Here is a 27,154-nt window from a genome sequence, read left to right on the forward strand (position 1 = left end):
GGTCTGAACATGTGTTTCTGTAGACTAGGCATGAGGAAAATGTGACCTTTTATACAAAGCAGTTGTCATGGACAATATCATCAATTTAATTTCATTGAAATTGGGGCCTTTGAAACAGTGCTGAATCTTCAATAATATACATCCAAGATGATAAGCATTTATTATTTTTTAAATTTCATTTATTCATTTGATTTAATTTATTTTTTTATTATTCAAGATTGCAAACATTTCCAATGTTTATTACTAATTTTCAATGAACACATAAAAAATGTGTTCTCAGACTTTTTAACTCCATTTTATACCTACAATGTACACCTCCTAATTTCATTAATTGTCTTAATTTATGATCCTAATTTGGATTACATTCCTCTAACAGTAAAACATGTTTCACAAAATTTTCCTTACATTTTTGTATGCAACTGAAATAATTAAGTGATTTTTACTTGAATTTTCTGTTATCCTTAGCATTTAAAGCCTAATCTCAGTTTACATTTGTTTACTTATAACCTAGATACTGGAATTTTATGAATACCACTCCTACAATGATTGACAAACAAATGAATTCATATTCAGGAATGTAATATGATAGCTAAATCAAGGCCATTATTGTTGGTAAGGACAAAATAATTGCATCTATTGAACTGAATAGTACAGTGAAAAAAATACACATTTTACTTGACATATCCTAATAGTTTGGATATAACTATATGTGTTCCTAATAGTTTGGATATGACTATATGTGTTCCTAATAGTTTGAATATAACTATGTGTTCTTTTAGCGAAATCAGATCTAAAACCAGTTCCACAGAGAAGCTTAACAACATTACAGCTAGTAAGGACACAGAACATTTAATAGAACACTGTTTCTGACATTTGCTCAGGTTAAAAAACTCCACTGCATTTAAATACGTTTTTCCATTGAGATGTTACTCAATAAAATGGTGCATTGGTCATGTTCTGTTACATTTCTAAATGTATTCAGTTGTCAAACAAGATGCTCAGCTCTTCTCTTACCTGCCCAAATGTCTGATTTACAGAAATGCCACACACCAAAGGTTGGGAAAAAATCAATCAATCAATCAATCAATCAATCAATCAATCAATCAATCAATCAATCAATCAATCAAAAAAACAAACAAACAAACAAACAAACAAACAAACAAACAAACATTCTATAAGTACAGAGTATCTCCAAAAACATGTTATAATCATGTAATTACTTTTTATTCATAGAGAATATTCAACTGTATATTTCAGTTTTAAAACATTAGAGAATCTGATGACAGGGGAAACAGAAAGGCTCAAGACAAATAATACTTCATTATATAAATTGGTACTTTCCTTTAGTTAAAAAACAAACAAAAAACAAAATGGGATCTATTTGATCGAAAAAACATAGTCTCACAGTTAGCAAGACTTGTATACATTGAGCAATACAACAAAGTGAAAATACTCTTCTTTAGATATCATGTCCCATTAGAGTAAAATGCTACTGTACAACTTTCCATTACACACACTCATTCATGTGTACAAAAAAGCCATTTTATTGTGTCAAGCAGCCAGTCTGAACTGTGTCTATGATTATGTAATTGTGTGACACGACGATAAAACTAACAATTCCCCAAAGGACCAAAAAAGTCTACATACTGTGAGTTCCATGAGAAAATAACACACCATCGCATCCCAATTGTAAATTTTTAGGAAACAGGATTTTTATGGATTAGAAGTGTAAAAGAACAACACTGTATGCATCTGTATACTTCAAATATCTGTATTGTTTTGGGTTTTAAACCAAAAGTGGTCACAGGCTGAATGTGATACCTATACACTGGAAACTTAAAAAAAACTAAAACAAGGAAATGGCACCACTGTCAGCATAATAAAACTGTAAAATCTGGCTCTGTCAGTTCCTCAATATTATCTATATTGCTAAGTTTCATAATAAACCTCAACTAGAAATTTGTGCTTGACAGTGTTTAATTTAAGTTGTGCAGTTTTTACTTGTACTTTTTTCTAGTTAATTTAGTGGGTTTTATTTTCCAAAAACATAAATAAGTTACTAGCTCAAGGGAACACTATCTGACAAGCTTCCTGGTTGTGTCTGCATGAAATTAAACACCAACTAGTGTCTCTAGGATCCCAGTCATGGGCACAACTCAACCAACCAACCTACCAACCAACCATGCAACAAACAAACAAATAAACAGTGTGCCTCCTGTTCATATCTCATTTGAAAGTTTTAAACATTTTATCTGTTCCATTAGCATATTGCATTAACATTCTGCATATCACATTTAAAACATTTTGGGTGCATTGATTGCACACACACACACACACACACACACACCTGTCCATCACTCAAACTTTGACCAGTACATACATTTTACTAATAACTACATTTGCAGTCAAGTTAACAAGCAATGTAATCTGCTCTAACAAGCATGGAAATATGCTTTGTTTATTTATTATTTTATTCAAGTGGATAATAAGGGCTAATGGTAATGGGTTTGTTCAAAGGAGGTTAAATGTCTGTGAAGTCAGTTTTAAAAGCAAATTTGCATGACATCTAACAAATAGTTAAAGGGTAGCACAAGTATATTATCTTTTAGATATTTTTATTTGTAACAAGTTTGTTCATTGCATTTTCAATGCACACCTGTTCGTTACATTCACACTAATTTAGAAAAAAATCAGAAAGCATGGCTTTGATAGTGTTATCAATGATAGTAATAACACTTCAGTGTAAAGTGTCATTAAGTCAAGCTTGAGTCCTGAACAAGACAGACATTCTGCTCTGTTGGTTTTATAGCTAACTACTGTATGCATTTGACAGGTGTGTGTTTTCAGACTTCACATTTCATTTGGTAAATAAAAAAATATGTTGTTCTTAGTTCTACTTATAAACAAATAGCAAGAAATAGATATTACAAATAAAAAGAAAAAAAATAAATAGCAAAAATGCATACTCAAAACTTTACATACAGTATTTGCACCAACACTGTTAAACATAATTTTCAACTAGTGATGTGTCAGTCGCGAATGATACGGCTCTTAAAGCTGGCTCTTGGAATAAACATCCAGAGCTGGCTCCTGCCTGTTTTTTTTCCTCTTCTTTTTTCTGTACAAGCCATGCATGATTGGTCAAATACATGTCATGAAGTGCGATGGTGTTTGTGGGTCTACACTAAGTAATAGGGGAGGGGTGGGGTTACAGATACAGCACATACAAAGATGGACAGAGAGGAGGGAGACGAGCCACTGGAAAAGGTGTGAAAATGAGTGACAGCAGGAAAAGCAGTCAAATTTGGATGCATTTAAATTATGCAGACAATACAAAGGCAAAGTTTTGGTTTCTAATAATTAATTATTTCCCATCACTATTTTCAACCACCCAAACTAGAACAAACAAACTATTATTTCTCTTGTGTGTCTGGATAATATGATTTATTCAAGATGTAAAAATGGTGAAATAGCGCAGAAAGTCCAATAAAATTAAGTCAGAACTGGATCTACAGTGGTGGCCAAAACATATGCCATGTATTATAGTTCTCCTTATGCATGAAATAGGTGATATCACTGATTAGTTCGAGCTAATTAGTTGGCAGAAGAGTTGTGATAATTAGAATCAGTTAGTTTAGTTAATGGAGGGAACAAATATGAGTAAGGACTTTGATTTTCTGAAGCTGGTGTGTCCACCTCTGCACAAAAATAGCCTAAACTTGGGAGTTCTCAAGTGGCTTGCGAACTGTGGCGAATTTCTGTACATGGTCTTTAACAAGCAATCAAGCAGGCATGGATTGAGCAAGTGACCGCAGAGTACTGCAGCCATCTTTCTCTATGCCTAGCTGGATCCAAAGGGCTTTGTAAAATAAAATGCCTTCATACAATATACTGATTGTTGTATAGCAATTTCATTGCATAAAATAGCAAATAACTATTTTTTATTTTTGATTGTCATTATGTAAAAATATGAGTATATCATTAAAATGCTGAATTTCACTATAGTCTCAAAACTTTTGGCCACCACTGTGCATTAGAATCCATGACTTCCATTTCTAATCATTTATCTTCTCCTTAAACCTAAAAAAGGTAACTTCGGATACCAAACATAAGTAGGTTTAAGGGGAACACTGTGCACACGTATTTTATACATTTGTTAGGTACATTTTTGGAATACACTTGTTCCCAGTTTGCATTGCTTCCAGTCATCAGTACTGTGACTGAAAATCATGGTAATAACACAATGCTTGCATGGCATGCTCATTTCAAGAAAGCAGTATACAGGTCAATCCTGTTCGACACCAATACAATGTCTGCCATTTGCAGCAGATTTGGCCTTTGAAATTTTCACACATCCTTTTGACACGTATAATTAGATTGAGATGACTGGCATTGAAGTTATCTCTCACTGGCTCATGACAGTAGCTCTGACACGTTTAACATGACAAATATTTAATTTAAAATTTAAAAGCATGATCATTGTCTTGATTTCTCTAATTATAGCTTTCCCAAACATATGTACTGTAGACTTCTCTTGTGGATATGGCATCATTTGTAGCTGTGTGAATGCACAAAGGAAATTTTATTGTACAGGATGTCACAAAAAATGTGTTTCTTGGCTTGATTCCAGGACTTCATTAGACGTTCTTAACAATTCATTAATATACATAGAAATTATTTCTATGGCAAAAAATATGTGGCGTTTTTCAGCTCCTTTATGTGACAAAAATGTAATGGTATTTTACACTTTAATATTCTGTGAAAAGGTAAATCAAAGAGCTGTGAATCTTTCAACACATACTTTCAAACTCTGCTTTTTACAGATGATTCCTTTAGGACATGAGTGGGATAAAAAGAAGAAAAAGTAGGGAGGAAAAAAAAAGTATGAAATCTCTGACTTTTTAGCTCTTCTCTTTGAGAAAGAGAGGTATGACACTGTTGAGATAAAAATATAAACTTTAACTTCATTTAATTTATAAATATTATTTGTACCACAGATATAATTTCTATACAGACTGAATTTGCAGAAAGTATTGGCAGTTTTTTTTTGTCTGTGTGTGTTTTTTTTTTAAATAGCTGACATTTAACAGTCATGTATCTGGTCACACTCTAATGGCCCTGATGAATAGCAAAATCCCAAGGGTATATGACCTGAACTTTCTCATTTATAAGGGCTTAGAAGCTGCTCAACACATACAATCTTATGCCACACACACACATGAATACACCCACACACACCCACACAAATGCACTTATTCACCAGAACATAGAGCTTATAACTGTCTGTCCAATACAGCACATTGTATAGTGAATATATGTTGTAATATTCGATGAACAGATATGTAATTCCATGCATGGTAAAACAGAGGCTTTATTCCCTTGACTTTATTTGATACAAGGGCAGGGTGTCAGCTTAAAGATATTGTACACAATCTAGACAGTGCTTTCCATCACCCACTCCGAGCCTTCTAGAGTGCCTCTGCTGCTAGCCGTGTCATCTTTGAGCAACATACCATTGATGGAGAGGCTACGTTTGGTCCAGACTCCACTAATTGATGGTGCAAATTCACCAGCGTCAAACGAGTGACTCCGTCTGAATTTGGAGTCCAGTGTCCGGCCCAGCAGAGGCTCCTTATCATTAGGGGGTACTGTTGATGCTATTGCACGGCCAGATTTGGTGTTTCCCAATGGCACCTGACCCTTAATCTCTAGAGAGTTGATGGCCCCCAACAGTTGGTCCAGATTTCCTCTTGGTTTGAGATGAGCTGACCTCCAGATGTTGGCCAAAGCACTGTTCGGACTGCAGGGGTGCAAAGCATTCACAGAACCAGAAGAAGAGGAGGATGAGGATGAGGATAAAGAGCTCATGCTATTCTGGAGAGAGCCACATTTAAACTCCACCACCTCATCTCGTAGACTTACCTTGGGTTTGGACTTAAGTTTGGCTTTGGAATTTGAAGGGGGCATGAAGACTCCATTCTGCCCCAGACATCCATCGTTGGTCTGCGAATAGGTATCACCAGTGTCGCTTAGCTTGCTAACAGGAAGGTCAGCCCCAACTGCAGTCAATGTCCCTCCCTCCCCAGCCTTGTAGCGCACCATTAGGATAACAATGAAGACAAGCAAGGTAGCTACGATCACACCTCCTACCACCAGGATCATAGTGCCGCCCAGTAGCTGCCCATGCAAAGAATGACATTGTGGGTAATCATCTCTTGTAAAGAATTCAACACAACCCACAATGCTGGTGGCTGTCAGTGTAGTGGCCGAGTCATCCCAGGCTGCCAAGATGCACAAATCGTAGCGGGTTCCAGATACCAAGTTGTTTACTAGGAATGCCTTACTGGAAGCAGGGATCATCCTTGAAAAGAAAGAAATACAGGTTACAAACTGTACAATAGCACATTGGTTTCACTGTAAAATGTGATATATACATTATGGTAGTTTTGAGAAGAATTTGTTTTAGCAAAAGATGTAAAAAGTAATGCAAACTAATACAGAAAATATTGTGAATGTTTTTTTTTGAGTCACAAGGGTTTTAAAGTAAGTTTCCATTTGTGTATGTCAAATAACTCATTTGATTTTTTGTAAAATGCTAACAATCTCCTACAGTTTTGTCACAATTTATGCAGCAATGTAAATATGTGATTGGCCTTTTGGATGCATATCTATTAACTATGAAAATCGGTTGTTTAATATTGTGTTTTGCCAAAAATCCGTATGTTCAAAGCATCTAAAATAAAGATTAGACTGCAATTAAAAAATGTTATATACATATTTTGTGTGTCTGAAGAATATGACTTGCCAGATTAAGTAAAAAATTGAAAGTCTGAAAAGAGCGTTTATCACACTTTACAGTGTTCCCCATCACATGCTCTCAAAAAGAGTCATATTAGCATGCCAGTAGGCACAGCATTGTTGCAAAGAGGTACTTATCTTTCCATTAACACTTAAATGGGATTGCAGATGAATATACAATAGCATCAAAATGATGTCTAAGGGAATCTATTATACAAAATTCATATTCTGCAAATTTTTCTGCTCATTCACAGTAGGCTCCAAGTGTGTATACAAGGACTAAAAAAAACCCTCCTGTTTTTTCCCTCCATTTTTTTCATAAATGTGCTTGAATAGGGTATTCAGAGTTCCTGCCTGGTATGATATCATTCCAGCTACGAAGAACAAAAGGATGGGTGGGCATCTCTCTTGGGCATGTTTTTAGGGAAGTCCTGTTTTTGCTGTTTTGACTATTTAAAAAAGTGCACTTCAACAAATTTGTGTGTGTGATAGCTTATTTGCATTTAAAGCTGTAGAAGGGTAAACAGTTCATTTGGAACACAGTTGAAATACGAGAACATTCAGGGATGTCAACATCCTGAAAATTAACCTGAAAATTTCACCTTTAATTTTGCTCTTTGTGTGTGAGAAAACAGACTACAGAAATATCTGACAGGATGTTTTTGTTTTTCATTCTCTTTCTTTCCTCTTTTCTTTCTTTTATTCTTTCTTTCAGTGCTTTACACTGTCTTTGTTCAATTTATTAGTGGTTAGTATGCAGGAGGCATCTGAAAAACAGAGTGGGACAGACTTAAGCTTAGACGGTGATTATGATCATTTTTACTGTACTGTTGATTTTTGAGATAACTGGCGATATCTCTTTAAGCCATCTGCCTCAACAGATGGCCTATTTGATATTGCAGTGATCAAGGATAGATAGATAGATAGATAGATAGATAGATAGATAGATAGATAGAGTTTAGGAAAAGTATAGAAAGTTTATGATAGAATATTATGAATATAATAAATTATGCATATTTCATTAATTAACATAAAGTGCTGCACAAAAATTCCACAAAATAACCAAGCTCAGTATCAAACCTGGAGTTTTGGTGTTGGTGATGTCAATGCCATGTTGAACCCTGTTGCCATTGTGTTCCATGTATCGGCACAGATGCTGATTTTTGAGCTGACAAAGCAGCCTACCTATAACTAAAACCTATAAATTCAATTAATACTAAAAAATATCTTGTTTTGAAAGCAGGTATGTAAATAAGTGTATAGAAGGAAAACATTTCTGTCCTTCTGTCCTTTTTTTTCATTTTTGTAATGGACTATGGAAAAAGACTGGCATGGTTTTAATAGTTTAAATATGTTTAAAAAGAAATAACAGGTCCAGTTGCTTTATAATCCCAAAAACGATCCTTTAATATCTGAAATACTTCATAGTCTTATAAAGGACCCTCAAGGCAAACTGCTCAGTTGTCACACATTCAGCTTATAAAGCTCATTTGTTTACATGTAATGCACTTCACTCTGAGTACTGTATTTGATATCGGACATTTGGAATAAAATCCATTACTAGACTGTGTTGGATGACACTCTGTCCATCTCTACTCTCACTACAGTAGTAGATTCATACATCATAGAGCACATCTCTGCTCTCATGGTGTATTCATTCCTTCCAGGACGATATTGTAAAAGTTTGGGGCTTTTTTGATTAGATCTAGTATGCTAGAAGGCTACATTCAATAGGTTTCTGCATATCACCAGGTATTTCAAACCCATGCTTTTCTGCACCCATTACAGATGGATTTTGTCCAGCACTTAATTTAGTTTAACTAAAAACCTCAGACAAAGTGGAACCCTGGTGGGACATGTTTGGTTCTGTTTATCATACTAGCCTAGGAAATAAGTGATAGTTTAGGATGGAAAGAAATGAAAGTTTTAGCAGGGCTCCAGGCACTGAAAGGCAATTTTGGAAGATCGAGGCTTTGCTTTCTCGGAGACAGCATGAGGCCATAACATTAATCATGGAGACTGAGTCATGAAATGCAGCTAGCAGGAAACAGCTACTATAACAGTGAGCAAATATTGGTCCACTTTTCCCCTAAGAGCTTTATGGACCTTGTCTGCAGCACCTTTCGACCTATTTGCACTTTTAGCTGCAGACTTGATCTAATAAAACTTACACACCAATAAATACGATGCCTCCACCTGTTTCCCCTCATCTTTTCTCCCTCTGTAATCATCTAACCATTTTCGCAGCTCATTTTTACTCACTCATTTCTCACTAGGCACTTCCAGTTTCAGACATGACTCCTTCTTGCCCATTACCTAGGCCTGGTTCTTTCTGGACTAACGTCATGCAAATGTACTCCTGCAACATTTATTCCTCTGTGGGAAGGAGATTTGATTGTCTTCATGAAGGCAAAAATAGTAAACGGGCCTGAAACAGGCAGGGAGAGAATAGAGAGTGTGCAGAATGAGATAAATGGGTCTTGACATTTGTCTGGCCTGGCCGATGAGCTGATCTCAAATGCACGAACATCACTAATGGATGGATGCATTAAAAAGAAATAAGGAGTTATGGAGAAGCAAAGTGAGAATGCCTTAAAAGGCTCTTACAGTGTTCTTTCTAAGTTGGTGTCACATTAATTCCCTAATAGGTTAACCAAACCAAATAACATCTATTAGAATGATACATATTGCAGTAAAGCAGATATCTTACAGAGTTCAATACATATTTATGGCTAATGATAAAAGTTTATTTATTTCCTTTGTTAGCTGAGGAACCACACACCTTCTAAATGAAAGTCCTGATATCAGTAATTACTCAGATCACAAGCTGCTAGTAGAATTTTTCATGGTAGAACCGTTGGAATTCTCGCTTGTTGTATAATAGTCATGCTGTAACATACTATAACTGAGTTTAATAAACATGAGCTGTCTTTGTTTACTGTCAGCCAAACATGATCTTTAATGAAACAGACAGACCCAGAGCAATGAATAGCCAATGGGCAAAGTTTCCCAGACAGAATAGCAATATATATCACAAGAAAAGACAGACAAGCGCAGTAAATTTGACAGCAGGTGACATTCTGGACAATGAGGGATAGAAGAGTGTCATGGTTGCCTTATGGCAATCCAGCTAAAACATTACTATGGCTTTCCATTTAACAAGTCACTTGCTATATGAAGTACACTAACAGTATGTCTGCCCTATGGCAGATGCCTTTAACCATCCTTTCCTATTTATGACTTAGCAATGCTGTGTTCTGGTGACATTAATACCATCTTTACAATATTGCAGTACATCTGTATGATCTATTTGAAATTGTCAAATTATTTCAATTCTTTGTTCTTTTTTATCCATCCATCAATCCATCCAATCGTAAACATTTAGACTTTCTAACTGACTAAAAACTGCAGATTGTCAAAATGTTTTATTTTACTAGAATAAAAAGGCTACCTACTTGTTACTTTGGTGTCAATGGTTACAATAATACCGCATAATAATACCATGTATATTTTACTCAGTGGAATACACCAATTTTATATGATTATACCCCACATTTCTACAAAAATTATAAATACATAATTCTGTAAGAGACATGGAAAGTGCAGATTCCTAGCCAATGGACTGAGCAGAAGAGAAGGATTTCCCCAGATACTAATGAATAAAGCTTTAAATGGCATTAAGTAATTGGATTTGCTCTTTGCTTGGGGTTTTCTGCTCTTCTTGCTCAGATTTACTGCACCATTCTTGCATGTTGTAAAACACTTTATATCATTATTATGGGTCTGGGGACCAAAAGACTCAAATGCTTGTCATGAGATTTGAGAAATGAAATAAGTACAGAGCTGCAACTCTCAACACATAAAGCGGCTTACATTGGTTTTAATTCTCGTCTGAACTAAAACCTCATTGGCTTCCATGGTTGCTCTGAGATTGTGTCAAGATTACTCTCACATGTTTTCAGTTTTCCCGTGATCAATCTGGGTACTTACAGTAAGCTCTCTTTCATATGGCCTGTGTAAAGTAAATTTATTGTGTTCTTGATTCTCTGAGAGAAATTATAGTATTTTGACCTTGTTTCTGTCTTCCAGTTCCTGCTTCTGCCAAGCCTTGTTAACAGAGTTTGCTGATCTCTTGCCCTCTGGCTGTTAAACGACTCAGATTACTGATTCAAGTGTTTTGTTTTGATCGTCCAGGATAATAAAGTTCTGTTGACATGGATTTGCATCCTCTGCCCTTATTCTGACAGCAGGAAAAGAAATCAATGTCTTTCATCCACACTATAAAAGTTTCAGTAGTAGAAAAAAACATATTGACTGACATTGGACACAAGGGAATATTCACACTGTGGCCAAGACAAGTGGGTGCAAGCTTAGTCTGTACAGATGTAATGCACTGTGCGTGGACTTGTCTATTTGTGCAAGAGTACATAAAAGTATAGTACTAATAATAAATTATTGTGTAATTGCAACACACTTTTTACTCCTTTTATTTCCTTTTTTAAAAAAAAGTCTGGGGGAAAGCAACTTATTTAACAGACCTATCAGGAGATCATGGATAGATTGCTAAAGAATTTAACAGGGGTACACTATCAAAGATAGCATTCTCATCCCTAAGCAAATTCATCACTTTTTGGTTGAGCTGTTGATATAGCTGATCGAGTATATATAAAATCTCACAGCGTGTCAAAACTGGCAGTGCCTTCCAAAATATGTTTTTTCTCCAAAGTAATCAAATCTTCAGCATTTAGCAAGTCACTATTTAGCAAGCACTAAGTTTCTTTACTGTTTGCTATTTACAAGGTTTAACTGTAGACATACAGCTCTGATCCCCTTTTTAGTCTATAACATTTTGACATCAAATATATTGAACATTGAGTCTGGAGGCCTGCCCCTGCTGGACATTTTATAATACTGTACCTGTAAATGAGCACTTCATCATCAGAGCAGTTGTATTGCAGCTGGTACATTTTCACTTTGGGTGCTGCCTTACTGATAGACCATCTGACAAGGGCAGAGTCTGAGGTCACCTCGGAAACCCAAACTGGCTTGTCCTTTTCTGGTTGGCTCTTGGGTGTGGCCTTTGAGGTCCCTGTGATATCCGAGAGGCGGGTTTTGGGTTGTCCTGTTCCATTGCTTATGTGGGGCAGCTGGATGATTGAAAGTTCCACTGAAGCAGTGGATTCACCGGCAACATTGGCAGCAATACATGTGAATGTGCCAAAGTCTTTTGATGTAGTAATGGTAATCACAAGTGTGCCGTTGCCATATAGGAAAATCCGAGAGGAGTTGCTGAGGAGACGATCATCAGGGGCTACCCAGTGAATTGTGGGAGTCGGGTCTCCAGTGGCCTCGCATCTCAAGCTGGCTGTTTGACCCTCTAGAACCAACATCCTGTGTGTGTGTTGTGTGATAAGCGGTTGCTCACATATGAACTCATCTTCCCTTATGGTCCAGAAGTAACGGCCTTTTAAATTTGAAGGGGAAGCACAAGTTTCCAAGTCATTTTCACGCTCTAGTCTTCGAAACCAAAGCATCTCGCAATTGCAATGCAGTGGATTGCCACCGATGCTAAGTGAAAGTTGTGGTGCAAATGGTGTAGAGACTTGCAAAAATTCCTGCAATGAATCTTGTGCCCGAGCAAAAATTGGGTCTGGGGGAAGCTTTCGGAGACGGTTGGATGTCAGGTCTAGACGTGCAAGTCTTTCCAGTTCAGCAAAAGTACCTTCAGGAATGTATTCCAACAAGTTGTGGTCCAGAGTGAGCTGGTGTAGGTTGACCATCTGACGCACTAAATCCCAAGGAAGCGTTTGCAGGTTGTTGTATGACAAATCAAGATCCTCAATTGCTGGCACCAAGTCCTGGAAGGCATGTTCAGAGATGCGGCGTAGCTGGTTATTGTTTAGAATTAGGTACTGAAGGTTTACAAGTCCCCGTAGATCATCTGGTCCCAATTCAGACAGTCGGTTGTTGTCCATGTGCAGCGAGCGCAGTGTCTCAAGGTCAGCGAAGGAGAACGGCTGGATGGAACTGATGCTGTTGCGTGACAGTGTCAGATCCACTAATTCACTCATATTGGCAAAGTCCTGCTGCGTAATGCGCAAGATGAAGTTTCCGCCTAGACGGAGCTCTACTGTGTGCCGGTTGATGTCAGTTGGTACAAACAAAAGGCCTTTAGCGGGACACAGTGTCCCAAGAGACTCAGACAAATTCTGGCACACACAGTATTTGGGGCATGCATGAACAACCACTGCAGTCATAACCAGGACCAGCAGCTGCCAAAGCACACGGTCCATGGTCGATTCATAAAAAGGGGCCTGTGGAATAGAAAGAGAATTTTTTTAAAAAAGGATTCATAATTTAAAATAATATTGACATCATTAAAATCTCATCCGATACTAACTAATAAGAAGCAAAATTGCATTGTATATGGAGCAGGTCTCTGTGGCAGATGTTCATTTATATGGTTTGGCACAAACAAAGCACAATGACCATGGTAGACTCAGACAAGTGGACTGGGAGAGGATTGACTTACAGAAATATGACTTACAGTTTCTCTCTCTCTCTCTCTCTCTCTCTCTCTCTCTCTCTCACACACACACACACACACACACACACACACACACACACACACACACACACACACACACACACAATCTGGGCACAGAGCTAAGCAGATGAGGGTTAAATGCCTTGCTTAATGACCCAAAAGTGACTCTCTGGCAGTCATGGAATTTTAGCTCATCATCTTTTGATCAATAGCTCAGCAGTTCAGAATAGAGACTAAGCCATCACTGTTTAGGAATAGTTCTTAGAAGTTTGCAGCACAAGTTTCAGGAATATCTTTTATACTAGAAGAATGACTTAAAACTATATATAAGAAGCTTGAAATAACAAAGATAGGAACCTTATGATCATACACAATCAGTTATAATATTAAATCCACCTGCTCAATATTGTGTCATCAAAACAGCTGTAAACTGTTGAGGCATAAACTGCAAAAGCCCTCCAAAGGGGTGCTGAGCTGGCACCAAGATGTTAGCACTAGATCCTTTTATGTCGTGTTTTTGTGAGATGAAGCCTTCATGTATTGGACTTGTTTGTGCAGCACATCGCACAGCTCAATCGGGTTGAGATCTAGGGAATTTAGAGGCCAAGTCAATACTTTTGTTTGTCAAGTTCCTCAAACTATTCCTAAACACTTTTTGCAGTAAGACAGTGTGATTTATCCTGATGAAAGAGTGAGTAAATTCCATGGTCATGAAGGGGTGTATTCACTCTGCTTGTAATTTAGCTATGTGGTACTGTATGTGTCAAAGTAAAATCTACATGAATGCCAGGACCCAAAGTTTCTTAGCAGAATATTGCTCGGAGCATCACAGTGCCTCTGTGGGACTTCCCAAGACCCCTTTTTGCCGGACTTCTTTCCTCCCTCCCTCCTCAAACCCCCTTCTCTTCCCCTTTTTCTCATAAGACCTTGCCTCGTGTCTGTGGTGCACCCCGAGCGAAAGATCTTACACGACCTTATGTGTTAGATTGTGCTTACAAGAACACAACTCTCATCTGTAATTAATTAGATGCTTTAATGCATGTGAAATGCAAGTCAATCAGTGCCACTTCCTCAGCCAGAGACTGAGGATGGAGTGGATAAAAAGTTCAAAGAGTGGATGAAAGTTCAAAGTAAAGACTGGTGGCAAAGAGTTGTTCTCATGAAGCTTACTAATCATGAATAAATGTAAAATCTCTCTTCCAGAAACTAGTCATGTCACCTAATGTGACCACCACATGGGGCAGAAAGAATATATTTATTCCAACAAAAACAGATCAAGAGTTTATCGAAGGTTTACACTACAGTACCCTTCACCACCTCTACAACACCCCTCCGATTGGGCTAATAGTCTGATTAGTGAAATACGTAGAAGGGGTTCTGGGTAAACATCTAAATGTTATTTATGTCACTTATTAGTGGTTTTTATGTCCATCATTTATAGATTAATTTAAAAGCTTGGTCAATCCTTATATTAATCTCTAATTCAATTAATGAGGAAGAAAACAGCATTATTTGCAGAGCAGGTCTCTGTAACATATGGTCTGTTTGTGTGTACTGTATGTGTGTGTGGGTTCACAGCCTGCAGAGGTCATCCCTTTGGCCACTGATCCAGCGCTTCTTTGATCATTGCTGTTTTATCTTTTGTTACTGTGTGTCTTACTGCGTGTGTTCAAAAGCTACAGTACATATGAACAGGGGGAGTTCAATAAAGCAGTTCAGCCAAGCAGTGTGGCTTAGTTTAAGCATCTCAGTGTGATGCTATTTTTTCAAACCTTGGTCTTTGCCTTTATTTTTAACCTCATAACATAGAAAAGCCTTCCAGCCCCTTCACAGAATGTGGGGCAAAGCTAAATTTCACTGTTTTGTCAAAAAAAAAACAATACTGGAACATTCAGTGCTGGTAGAGGTGTTAATGCTGTGGGGGGTGAACACATTCACACACTGAATGGTCTGACATAGATAAGGAGGAAAAGAAATCAGTCGCAAGCAAGCAAACCGCCCATCAGGATAAAATTGCAAAAGACAAGCCAGAGCCATTAAGCGGAGAGTTTAGTCATTCCACACAACTAGGTAACTACTGAAACATGACAGGACTTGGCATTTCCTCTTGCATCATCTCCCCACTAGCCTCCGTGCATCAATGATCCAGCATTACTCTGTCAGTGTCTACACACACACAAGTGTTAAATTTTAAACTAGGTTGAAGTGTTATTTCCAAGTCATTTGCATTTATCTTTAAGTTTTTTTTTTTAGTTATTTATAGCAATCTTTCTATTATTTAAATGTATGATTTGCACACCTGCTTTATGCAATTTTCTTATCATTTAGAAAAAGGATTTTTTTTACACACAAATGTTTCTCGAGAAGGGTGGAAAAAACAAAAACATTTTTAGTTTTAAGGAAGGACATGGCTTTTTAATGAGTATGGACGAACTGCTTTGACCTGACAGAAAGTCTACAGTAACTTAACTACTCTTTACAACCATGGTGAGGAGAAAGGCATCTCAGAATATACTATACTATATCTCAGGTTTTAACAGCAGATCACACTGGCTATCTGAACAGTTAAAGATTGTAAATACATCAATTGCCTAGTCATCTTTTGCCAAATATCAAACATGCTACAGATTGCTGTCCAAAAATAAAATTCAATCTTCACCCAAGCCTCTCTGGCACCAACATCCATGCCACATTCGAAGTTACTGCGTTCACATTTTCTCTTTTCTAATGTTTAATTGTAAATATTACCTTAGGCTCTTGACCTGTATCTGAATGCTTTTATGCATTACGCTATTGACACATGAGTGGCTGTGTGAATGACTGCATAAATGAACGTACAGGTGTTCCTAAAAATGGTTTGTCAGTGTACGTAAGGGGCGTAACACAATAAAACTGACATTATCTTTATCTCCAAATGTCTATATTGAATAACTCTGAAATACACTGGAAAAGGTTTTTAAATTTAAATATGAACTCACTACGAGAGACACTAGGAAGAACAGTGTTAGAAGAACACTGTCAATGTTGTGGGTTTTTTTTCTTCAATTTCTCAGCTTCAGACAGTAATGTGGCAGTCTAGAACCACATGCAGCTAGAAGTAAGCTTTTTGATTTAATCCTAGCTCTGGATGGTCTTTCTGTTTTATTATGTGCATTAGTAAAATACCCTGGTGTGACTTATTGACTCCAGCCTTTTATTTTGTATATTACTAGGATAGCATTCTTTTATCTCAGAAATATTTCTAAGATAGGAAAAAAATTACAATACATGATGCAGAAAAAAAAAGAATGCATGCTTTTGTTACCTCTAGGTTAGATTGTAGTAATGCTTTACTATATTGATATTACAGTGATTGCATAAAATGCTCTAGGTAGGCCAGAATGTAGCAGTCATTATTAGAATAAAAAATATGAAAAAATCACACCCTAAATTATCTATAATTATCTCCCATTAAGATTTTGCACTAATTTGAAAATATTACTATTGAGCTAAACATCATCGAATGGTTTTGTGCCACAGTACACGAGTGAACTGCTACAGTAGTATTCTATTATTTGACACAACTAATTCAATCAGAAGGTGCAGGCCATTTGTTGTTACCTCATATAATGAAGGCTACAGCAGAAGTCAGAGCTTATTTTTACAGAGCTCTAAAGTTATGTAATAGCCTTCCAATTAATATTTGGAATTCAGAGACAGTCTCCCTGTTTAGGTCTAGGCTGAAAGGTTATTTGTCGTTCAATTTTAGTTATCCTGTCATAGCTAGTCCTGCTGCAGTCCCTGGTTGCACTCTGCACAAAATATACATGATCTTATCATTTACAATACTGTAAGCATATTGTAGCATCTCTCTCTCTCTCTCTCTCTCTCTCTTGTTACACATGCCACAGTGATGCTGACCCCTTCCATTCTCTTGATTTGCCTGATCCATGCTGATGTTCTACTTCTAGTTGGAGTTCTTATCACATGAAGACCACTCACTGCTGCTGCGGATGACCACATATGGTCTGCTTAATGATATGTGACTACCTAAGATGGTTCTACTTAGAAACCTTAAAGATAGTTTTGGGCAGCATTTGATACAAACAGTTTTGCTATGATGGTGTAAAACTGCAATTGCTTTGATGGAACAGAAATTGCCCCAAACAGTTTTGTACCCATCTCCATCAGTGAAAACAGCTGGAAGCTTTAAAAAGTGAACTTAGTAATAACTAAACTCTGAGTTTTCCCTTGCTATCATTGTCTCTTAGTTGACTCAGTAAAGCCTATAAAACCATACATTTACTGTATATGCTTTAATTTGTTAATTCATGCCTGCTGCTTTGCGATTGAAAAATCATATTGAAAAAATTCTTTTCACAGTCCAGTAGCAGCTCTGGACAAAGTTTCTCACTGCTTTTGCCTTGTGATCAGAATAATGAGATTATGTGATGCCACATTGAAATTATTCTGGAAAAGCAACTGTAATGTTGTATTTCAAATTGGATAGACTCAAGGGAGCAAAAATACCTACAAAGGCACAGGGTAGTGACAACAATGATATGGACAGACAATCATGAAATATAGAGTTATCTGATTATTTAAAGATGTCAGTTCAGAGGTGATGAAATAAACCGATTATTGGGTGTAGTGTGTACATAAAGAAGATTGTTCCATTAAAAGAAAAGGGTTTGAATGCTTTAGAGCAGAACACACAGTGCCTGCCACCCCATAATTCCTCACGACTAAATGGGTTCATTTGCTGAGAGGCCAGTACAAGCTAGCTCCTGCCACCCATGTAGCATAAATCAACGAGAAATCACAGGCAAGGACACGAAGGCTTTGCCGAATGGACAAATCTTCCATGACCGTTTAATTTGAGGCCTGGATGTGGATATCCACACACACACACACTCGTCCCCCTACTTGGCTAGAAGTACTTTATCAGCTCCAGATAGCATAAGATCAAAAGAAGCTTGAAAATGTAATGGTACTGCTCTTCAGTTATTGAGATGAAGTTAATTCACACCATTTTGTGGCCACTCTAAAGTTTTTTTTTTTGCATACAAAAAAAAAAAGAACATCAGTGAATGGAACTCTTCTCTACTTCATTGTCCACCAGCTTGAAAGATGACGAGGACAGTGATGAGTGTAACAGTGACAATGTCATCAGTTCTATTAAAGGACAGTGTTGTTGAATTATCAAATGTGATTGGTGTTAATGTAAAAAAAAACCAGCTCTGACAGTAGTGTCAGCTGTCAGACGGCTAATCACAACTTTATATCAATGCTGTTTTTCTATTACACCAAAATTCTCATTCGATAGGGACAGAAAATGTATGACTAACAGAAGTAGTTGCTATTTACCAGCACAAAATGTACAGACATTGCTCTGGTGAGGTTTATTATATAGGAACTTGAGTCAATGTCAGATATATAAGGTAACATTGTTACTTAAAAAGGTTTTTCAATCTTTTTATTTTCCTCAGTTATAAGTTGAGAATTTTTTTTTGTCAATAACATATAAAGACTTCTCTTCATGTCCTTCTCGTCCTGTCCTCAGAAACAACGATAGCTTGTTATCATCATTAGCAAATCAATATTGCTTAAATGGAAAGTGGTGTAGTGCGATTAATGCAACAGAGATTGTGATATAACAGAGGACAAGGGAAAACCAAGTGATAACAGGGACACACTTATCTCATTCGTTCATTATCGTGCACAACTATTCTGCTGGGCATATCAAACATCATAATTATTATTAAAGACACAACATACATCAAAGGCCTCTCAGTATCTCCCCAAAATGATACCCAATTTATGAAACATCTATTCACAAACTTTCAGTCATCAGCAGAGATCACAGTCGTGTCTGAACTCAGAAATGCAGGGTCATTAACGTCTCATCTCTTTAAGAGAGTCTTGAAACACTCAGCTACATATCTCCCATAATGCTTTTAGGCTGCCTGATATCATTCCTTGGAAGTGAGCGCTTTTGTGTTAAAATAGAAAAATGTAAAAAAAAAAAAAAAAGCTCCATAAAGCATATGAGCCATAAAAAATTCGCTGTAAGACATGTTAAGCCGCTCCAAAATGTCACTGAACTTATAGAGAACTGGCTTCGTGGAGAGCATTGAGCATCACCACATGTTAGAGGGAGCGTGCTCATAACTCCTCTCACCAGGGAGTATCTACAAAAATCCGAGCTAAATTGAAAATATAAAATATTGAATCCCCAACTGGCATGAGTAATACACTGCCTGTATTGCATTTGGATTTAAATAAACAAATATTTGAAAGCCTTTGATTAGATAATTACAGCACTGATTGATGTTTCAGCTGGCAGCTATTCTTTTACCCTAACTGGTGCAGTGAATAGCTTTTTAGTTCTCAAACAACCATGTCGGAAGATGTATCCCATGGCTGTATTAGTATGTTTCAGAAGGGTTTAAATATTGGCCTGGGAGAATGCTGGATTTTGGTTAAGAACTGTGCACCACATTATTAATACCCTGAAGGAAAGTGCTGAACCGTGTATTTTTTTGTGGAAGAAATTCATTTTATTCATCTTCTATATAGCTCATCCCTGTACAGGGTCTCTGGGGCCTGAAGCCATCCCAGGGGACTTAGGGCAGGTGGCGGAAACTCACACACAAATACACACACAAACTCATTCACACACGACAAGCAATTTGAAAACACTACTTAGCCTAATTTGCAATGCTTTTGAACTGTGAGAGGAAACCGGAGTAACCGAAGTAAACCCACCAAGAACAGGAGTGGGTGGGTGAAGGTGCAGACTCCACACACAGAACCGAGGCGCGGATTGAACCCGTAACCCTGGATGTGTGAGGCCTAAATGTGGTCAGAAAGAAAAATAATGAATGACTGTCTGAAGGGCATTGGTGTCTAAGTGGTAGGTCTTTCGTCCGACATGTGGTCTGGGTTTGATTCCTAGTCAGTGCCCAAATCCCTGCCACTGCTGTGCCGGTCCCCAGCCTGTATATGGGAGGGTTGTGTCAGGAAGGGCTTCTGGCGTGAAGCCCATGCCAACAGATGGCCCCTTAACAGGAGCAGCCAAAAGACTGACAGCAATGACTATGAACTGCAATCACTTAAATGCCTGGTGAAGTTCCAATTATAGAAATCACAGCTATGTTTATTAGTAAAAGTAAGACACACAATCTGATGAGAACTCACAGGACTGGGACTAAACAGTGGCCAAAAGAAAACCACTTGTTAGTAAAAAAAAAAATGCTTCAAATGGATGAAGATCGTTTAGATTGCATTTTGGAGCAATGGAAAAAAGTCCTGTGGCCTGAAGAGTCAAGACTGATACTATTCCAGAGTCATGGTTAAGAGGAGTTTTATAGAATAATAGTGTATAAGAAGAGTACTCCACTGACCAAGTGCAGTGAAATGCTTCTCCATTCGTACCCTAGCTTGTTGAAAATGTAGCGCTGGATGTGCCATGAGACAGCGCGGCTGGGCAGACATGATATACTTTAGCAGATTTGAGTTGTCTGGGCACAAACTTGTGATCAGTAGCACAGATAAATAAAAAACCAAGTCATCACTAACACCACTTATGTCAAGAGGAGTTGAGTTGCTGGCCAGTGCACTGCAGTTTTTCTTTTTTATGTCAGTAGGGGCTTAAAGGCTACGGGTTACTGGCGGGGCTTCCAGCTGCCACTGATGCCATATCATAGCTGATCCTATGTTCTGACCACAGCTTCCTAACAAGCTTTGATATGGGAAAAAAAGTATTTGTGAAAAATGAAGGCTTCTTATGAAAGAAAGTGTTAAGCAAAGAAAAAATAATCCAGCATCATTAGTGATATAAGGGTTTCACATTAGGCATAGGGGCATCAATATACAGTAAAACCTGCCTTTTATATTAGTAACATGACATGGTAGTACAGCATTGCAAAAATGTCTGCTTTAAACTATTGCACCCTAAAAAGTGCATGATTCTATTTTCATTACATTTGTATATTCAAATAAGACTGGCCAAGTTACTATACGTGAATTAATTACACAACAGTTCCAAAATCCAGAACATTGACTCAGTGACACATTTTAATGTAGTAACAACTCTCCAATGGCTAAGTACCACAGAGAAAAGATTTCCTTAAAAGTGCACTTTATGGATATTCACCTAATTTAGTGTGTTTACATACAATTTATGAAATAAATTATTTACAGTCAAAGTAAGTCAGATCTAGGCGGCATGATGGTGTAGTGGTTAGCACTGTTACCTTGCAACTCCAGGGTCAAGCATTTGATTCCCTTCGATTCCTGGCCAGGCTCGATTCCTGTCTCTATGTGCATGGAGTTTGCATGTCCTCCCCGTGCTTGGTGGGTTTCCCCAGGGTACTCCGGTTTCCTCCCACAGTCCAAAGATATGCAGGTTAGGTAATTGATGTTCCCAAATTGCCCGTAGTGTGTGAATGAGTGTGTGAGGGTGTGTGTGTGTGCCCTGCGATGGATTGGCACGCTGTCCAGGGTCTACCCTGCCCTAAGTCTCCTGGGATAGGCTCCCTGCTATCCCTGCGATCCTGAATACAGGATAAAGTGGTATAGAAGATGAGTGAGAGTGAGTGAGTAAGTCACATCTATAAATGAAACGATCCATGACAATTTAATTAAATGTAGAATACATTTAAATGCAGGATCTTAATCATGCAAACATTTAGGCTTGGCAGATATTTCAGCTACTGTTAAAAATAATATTTACTCAGCATTTTATCCTTTAGTGCTATAATTCATGTATTTTCTTATAAATCATAAGTAAAGCTTTAATTTTTTTTGTTTTCTTCTTCTCAGTCGAATTAAATAACCAATTTATTAGAATTATAAAAGGTTAAAGGTTCCATATACGTAATATTTCTTTAACTTAAGTTAAAACAGGTCTCATAGCTACCCAAAGTGTGTGTGTTTGCATAATACGTCTCCTTTAAACAAACTCACTCACTCATCTTCTATACCACTTTATCTTGTATTCATGGTCACGGGGAGCCTATCCCAGGAGACTTGGGGCACGAGGCAGGGTACACCTTGGACAGGGTGCCAATCCATCGCAGGGCACACACACATACACCAGGCAATTTGGAATCGCCAATAAGCCTAACCTGCATATCTTTGGACTGTAGGAGGAAACCCACCAACCACTGGCAGAACATGCAAACTCCATGCACACAGAGATAGGAATTGAACCTACACCTTTAAACAAACTATAAGAATTTTATTCATTCACAAATCATATAACATTAGGCTACACAGTTAAAGAAAGGCAATGCTCTCACATGTTGGTCTATTGCTAAAACCCACTGACTTATGTTCTATGTAAAAAAAAATATTATTCTAGAGCTGTTTGCCTGAAGTTCAGACAGACTTTTGTTGTTAAGGTCATAGGTCAATAGATTATGTTTAAAAAAATATATATATATTTTATGCAGTAAAGGCCAGTGCCATCCTATGCAACAAACATCCACCCAAAACTCTAAAAAGTTGAAAAAGTACACTTGGATACCAAAACTACTGAACTCGTGTACTTTTAAAATCTAAATCACTTAATTATTTACCAACAGATAAGATACTGTATACCTTAATTCGTCCCACAGTAGGGAAATTTCAAAAAACACTAACACTCAAAAGCTCATGTCTAATTTCCACTGTTACTGTACCATTATGCTGCCCATATAAATAAAATAAATGGCTACATGTTAGCTAGGTAAATTGTTAGCCATGTTCATTAGCTCACCTTCGCTCAGTGTCTGTATTTTCACTGAGGTGCTGCCTGCGTGACTGAGTGGAGTCTACTCGCCACAATGCACTCATTTATCAGCAGTGACAGTAAACTCGTTTGGCTTATTGAGTGAAAGAAAACACTCTTCTCTTTCTCTCATTTTATGCTTGAAATCACTTGTCTTCTACCTGCCTGCTAACTCTGTAGCACCATCCTTAAGTGTTAATAGCCTTTAATTAGAGATTAATTGTGAATGCAGAGGTGAGACAACCTCTGATTGTCAGTGCAATTATCCACACCGGATTAAAATGCATTGCACACACACACACACACACACACACACACACACACACACACACACAGAACACGTTTAGATTTTAGGAAGAACAACAGCCGAACTTGCTTTACACCTCACTCTTTCCTCACATATTTTTATTTCTGAAGTGTATTCTCTCTCTCTCTCTCTCTCTCTCTTTCTCTCTCTCACACGCACATACAGTAGGTAGACAAGGGGAATGGACTTGGCTGCAGTCACTCAATAGTGCAGGACTGGAATTACCTAAAAGTCTACCTGAGCCTTCAATAACTACCTGGACTCCATATAAACATCAATTAACATCAACTGTTATGCTGAACAGCCTGTCACCTAACACACAGTATGAATGCAGATTCATTCCTGCTTTCTGTTTCACCCAAATGAGGATGGGTTCCCTGTTGAGTCCGGTTGCTCTCAAGGTTTCTTCCTATTGCCATCTCAGGGAGTTTTTCCTTGCCACTGTTGCCTTCGGCTTGCTTACCAGGGACAAACTGACCATTTTGATTCATACACATTCACATTCCATACAAACTTAAATAATTCTTTTAATTGTGTAAAGCTGCTTTGCGACGGTGACAATTGTTAAAAGCGCTACACAAATAAATTAAATAAATTGAATGGCTATAACTGCCGCGCTCATCGCCGCGGCAAAAAGTCGCATTTCAAAGTAATTCGTGAAATGACCGCCAGGTGGAGCAAAGTGACATTTTCCATCATCTCGGTTTCTTAAATATAATTAGAGCTTAAGTCATAATAAAGTCATAATATTCAATATGACCTTATTATGTCAAAAACTATTTTTTGAATCGAAGAAATACTACAATGATAGTAATTTCCACATCCGAGTACTGTGTCCAACATGAAAAATCATAACCACACAATAATGAGTTAGAAAACATTGGTTTCATTTTGTTTAGACAGACTCTGTTTGTATCTGTTTAGTGTTTAAGAATTCGTTATTCATTCACACTTCGTCTGGCACTAAACCAAAATATAATGTCTTACATTTGAGAAAAAAAATGATAGGGGTTTTTTTCAGAGATTTATTTGTGCAAAATCATATTTATGCAATATAATCAGAGGCTCTTAATTCGTTATTCGTTCGCAATATAAACCAAAATATATACATTATTCTATTATAATATATATACATATATTTTGATACATCTGTGAAAATGTTTCCGAAGATTTTTTTTAGCAATGTTGTTGTCCTGATTGTTGTTTATGCAGTATATTCAAGGTCTCTTAATTCGTTATTCGTTCACACTTTGGCTTTCACTGGCTACTGTACATTGCGTTTTCTGCTTCCACCCTGTTCACAACTGAGCTTCCAAGTGTGGCAATGCATCCTTCGTTTAAGTTGAACGTTGAAGCACATATTGTAAATGAATGTGAATCACCTTACCAAGGTTCTAAAGTGTCCCAATGATACATTTAAACTATTTATTTATACAGATGTACCTGTTTTACATGGAAAGTTACAGGTCTGTCACTGAATAATTTACCCTGGCAAAGAGCCATATAAGAAAAAATATTTTAAAAAAGCATATAACTGGGCTATGACCTGATCGTCAATCATAATCTTGATTGTTATTGAAATAATTACAAAAGTGTTAAGCATTAGCCCATACTCGAAAATCTCTTCTTCGTTGTAATCTCCATACATTCTGCCGGGGTTTAATCGCCCTAATATTAACACCCATCCTCTACTCGCAGTTCACGCAACTAGAATCAGGACATTAAGAGGAAAATGAACAAGAAGAAGAAAAGCAGATTCATTGTTCATCTGCACTTAGCAACTGTAAAAACAACAAGCCGCCTCAAAGTAAAAAAGTTTAGTAACAAGTTGCACATCTTTTTTAAGTTTACTCAACTTAAAGAGCAATTTGCTGGCCAAACAAAATATTTTACATTGATGTTTAAAATCTTAAGTTGACTCAACTTGTAATTCATTCATTTTAAAATTTTCATTTTAGCCCAAGTCAAACAAGAAAATACTGGTTCTATTTTGCTGAAAGGTTAATTGTTGTACTAAATAATAATAATAATCATGCTCTATCATCAGGGCCTCTTACAGTAATTCATTATTCAATTGCACTTTGGCTGGTTGTTGTTTTAGTGTTTTTTTGTGCTTTCCAATTTCTGACAACGATGCATGCTTTATTTACAGTAAGATGAACGTTAATTACGCAACTGTTAGAAAAGACAGGAGGCAGAGTTGGAGGTAGCAGAGCTGAAGATGTTGAGGTTTTCCTCGGGAGTGACAAGGATGGATAGGATCAAGAATGAGTTCAACCCATGTTAGATGTTTTGGAGATAAAGTCAGAGAGGCCAGATTGAGGTGGTTTGGACATGTTCAGAGGAGGGATTGTGAATCTATCGGTAGAAGGATGCTGAGGTTTGAACTGCCAAGCAGGAGGTCTAGAGGAAGACCAAAGAGGAGATTTATGGATGCAGTGAGAGAGGACATGAAGTTAGTTGGTGTGAAAAAAGAGGATGCAGAGGATAGGGTTAGATGGAGGCAGATGATTCGCTGTGGAAATCTGTGTGAAACGGATCAGCCGAAAGACAAAGAAGAAGTTAATTGTGCAACTGTTAAGCGCTACATAAGCATTAAGCATACCTGAAAACCTATTCTTCATTTTAAGGTGGATCCTGTCTGTTTTCTTTATTCAAGTGTAAATGATTGCGCTGGCGCTTTGACATCGCAGCCTTTTAATTACAAAAATAACACATTGTAAACCAAACATATATATAAAAAAATACACTGCTCAAATTTAAACCCTTTATTTAGATGTTTGTATACTATTTAATAGGGCATTCCACTATATGGATATATTCCAGAATGGATTTGACTGACATACTGTACAGTGTACAGTACATGCTAAATTAGAGACGGTAAAAGTGAGTGGGTCCAATATCACTAGTCTTAAAAAGTGGGTGGGTCCTGTTCCACCCACATGCATTAGTTTAAATGCTGCGTGGTCTCTTTTTAAATGCTAGCGTATAACCATTTCTGAGCTCGAGCTTTCTGCCACACTATCGACCATGACGAAGATTTCCTCTGAGATGAGCATCAAGATCAGGTCTTTGTGAATAGCAGGACACCTTTTCTCTGATATCTGGACATTCTTGAAACAGTCAGGTGTTCATGTCTCCAACGACACGATCAAATGACATTGTCGTTCTCGTCGCCTGACTCCTGCAATTAAAACACCAACTCCATTGAAAGTGACCAGGTACAGTAGGTTATGTTGGTATTTGTTTCGTATAAAATCTAAAATTTTACATTAATCTGACATTGAATAAAATGTCATTTTTATTTGTATAGTGCTGTACTTCAGTGCATTAAGGAAATGCTGCACGAGGATGATGAACGGTCTGCTAAACAGATTCAAAATAAGTTTCAGATTCGACTGCAATTGAAATTATCAATTCGCACCATTAGAAGGTCAATAAAGAAACTTGGATGGACTTATGGCAAAGCCCGGTAAGCATATATAATAATTTTAGTGACTATACATTATATATTAGATTTAACTCATTTATCTATATATTTATTTGTTTGTGTTTTTTTTTGTTTGTTTAGCACAGACCCTATGATTCAGGACACCAACAAAGTCCGTCTTAGCCAAGCACAGCAGTGGATGGCTGTCAAAGAGACCTTTGACAAAGTATCCTTTGCTGATGAAACAACTGTGGCTTTGGAGCGCTTTAAGTTGACAAACATTCTGTAAAACTTCATGTTTGGGGGCCCATATCCCTT

General features: G+C 37.3%; 1 protein-coding gene across 2 annotated transcripts in view; it reads right to left on the reverse strand.

Annotated features, from left to right (window-relative positions):
• Positions 1–1,275: 1,275 nt before the first annotated feature.
• The window catches only part of lrfn2b (leucine rich repeat and fibronectin type III domain containing 2b), a 154,236-nt gene continuing 128,357 nt past the window's right edge, over positions 1,276–27,154 (reverse strand). The window contains exons 5-7 of one of the 2 annotated variants that reach the window (XM_053489411.1): positions 11,716–13,112; positions 5,923–6,361; positions 5,600–5,800 (exon numbers count right to left, since the gene is read on the reverse strand). In XM_053489411.1, the coding sequence (XP_053345386.1) occupies positions 5,702–5,800; positions 5,923–6,361; positions 11,716–13,091 (1,914 nt within the window). In that variant the 5' untranslated portion in view covers positions 13,092–13,112 and the 3' untranslated portion in view covers positions 5,600–5,701. Of the gene's footprint in view, positions 6,362–11,715; positions 13,113–27,154 lie in introns of both variants that reach the window. The other variant, XM_053489410.1, reaches the window with a different exon arrangement.

Source organism: Clarias gariepinus, chromosome 27, assembly GCF_024256425.1.
Source record: "Clarias gariepinus isolate MV-2021 ecotype Netherlands chromosome 27, CGAR_prim_01v2, whole genome shotgun sequence".
NCBI lineage: Eukaryota > Metazoa > Chordata > Actinopteri > Siluriformes > Clariidae > Clarias > Clarias gariepinus.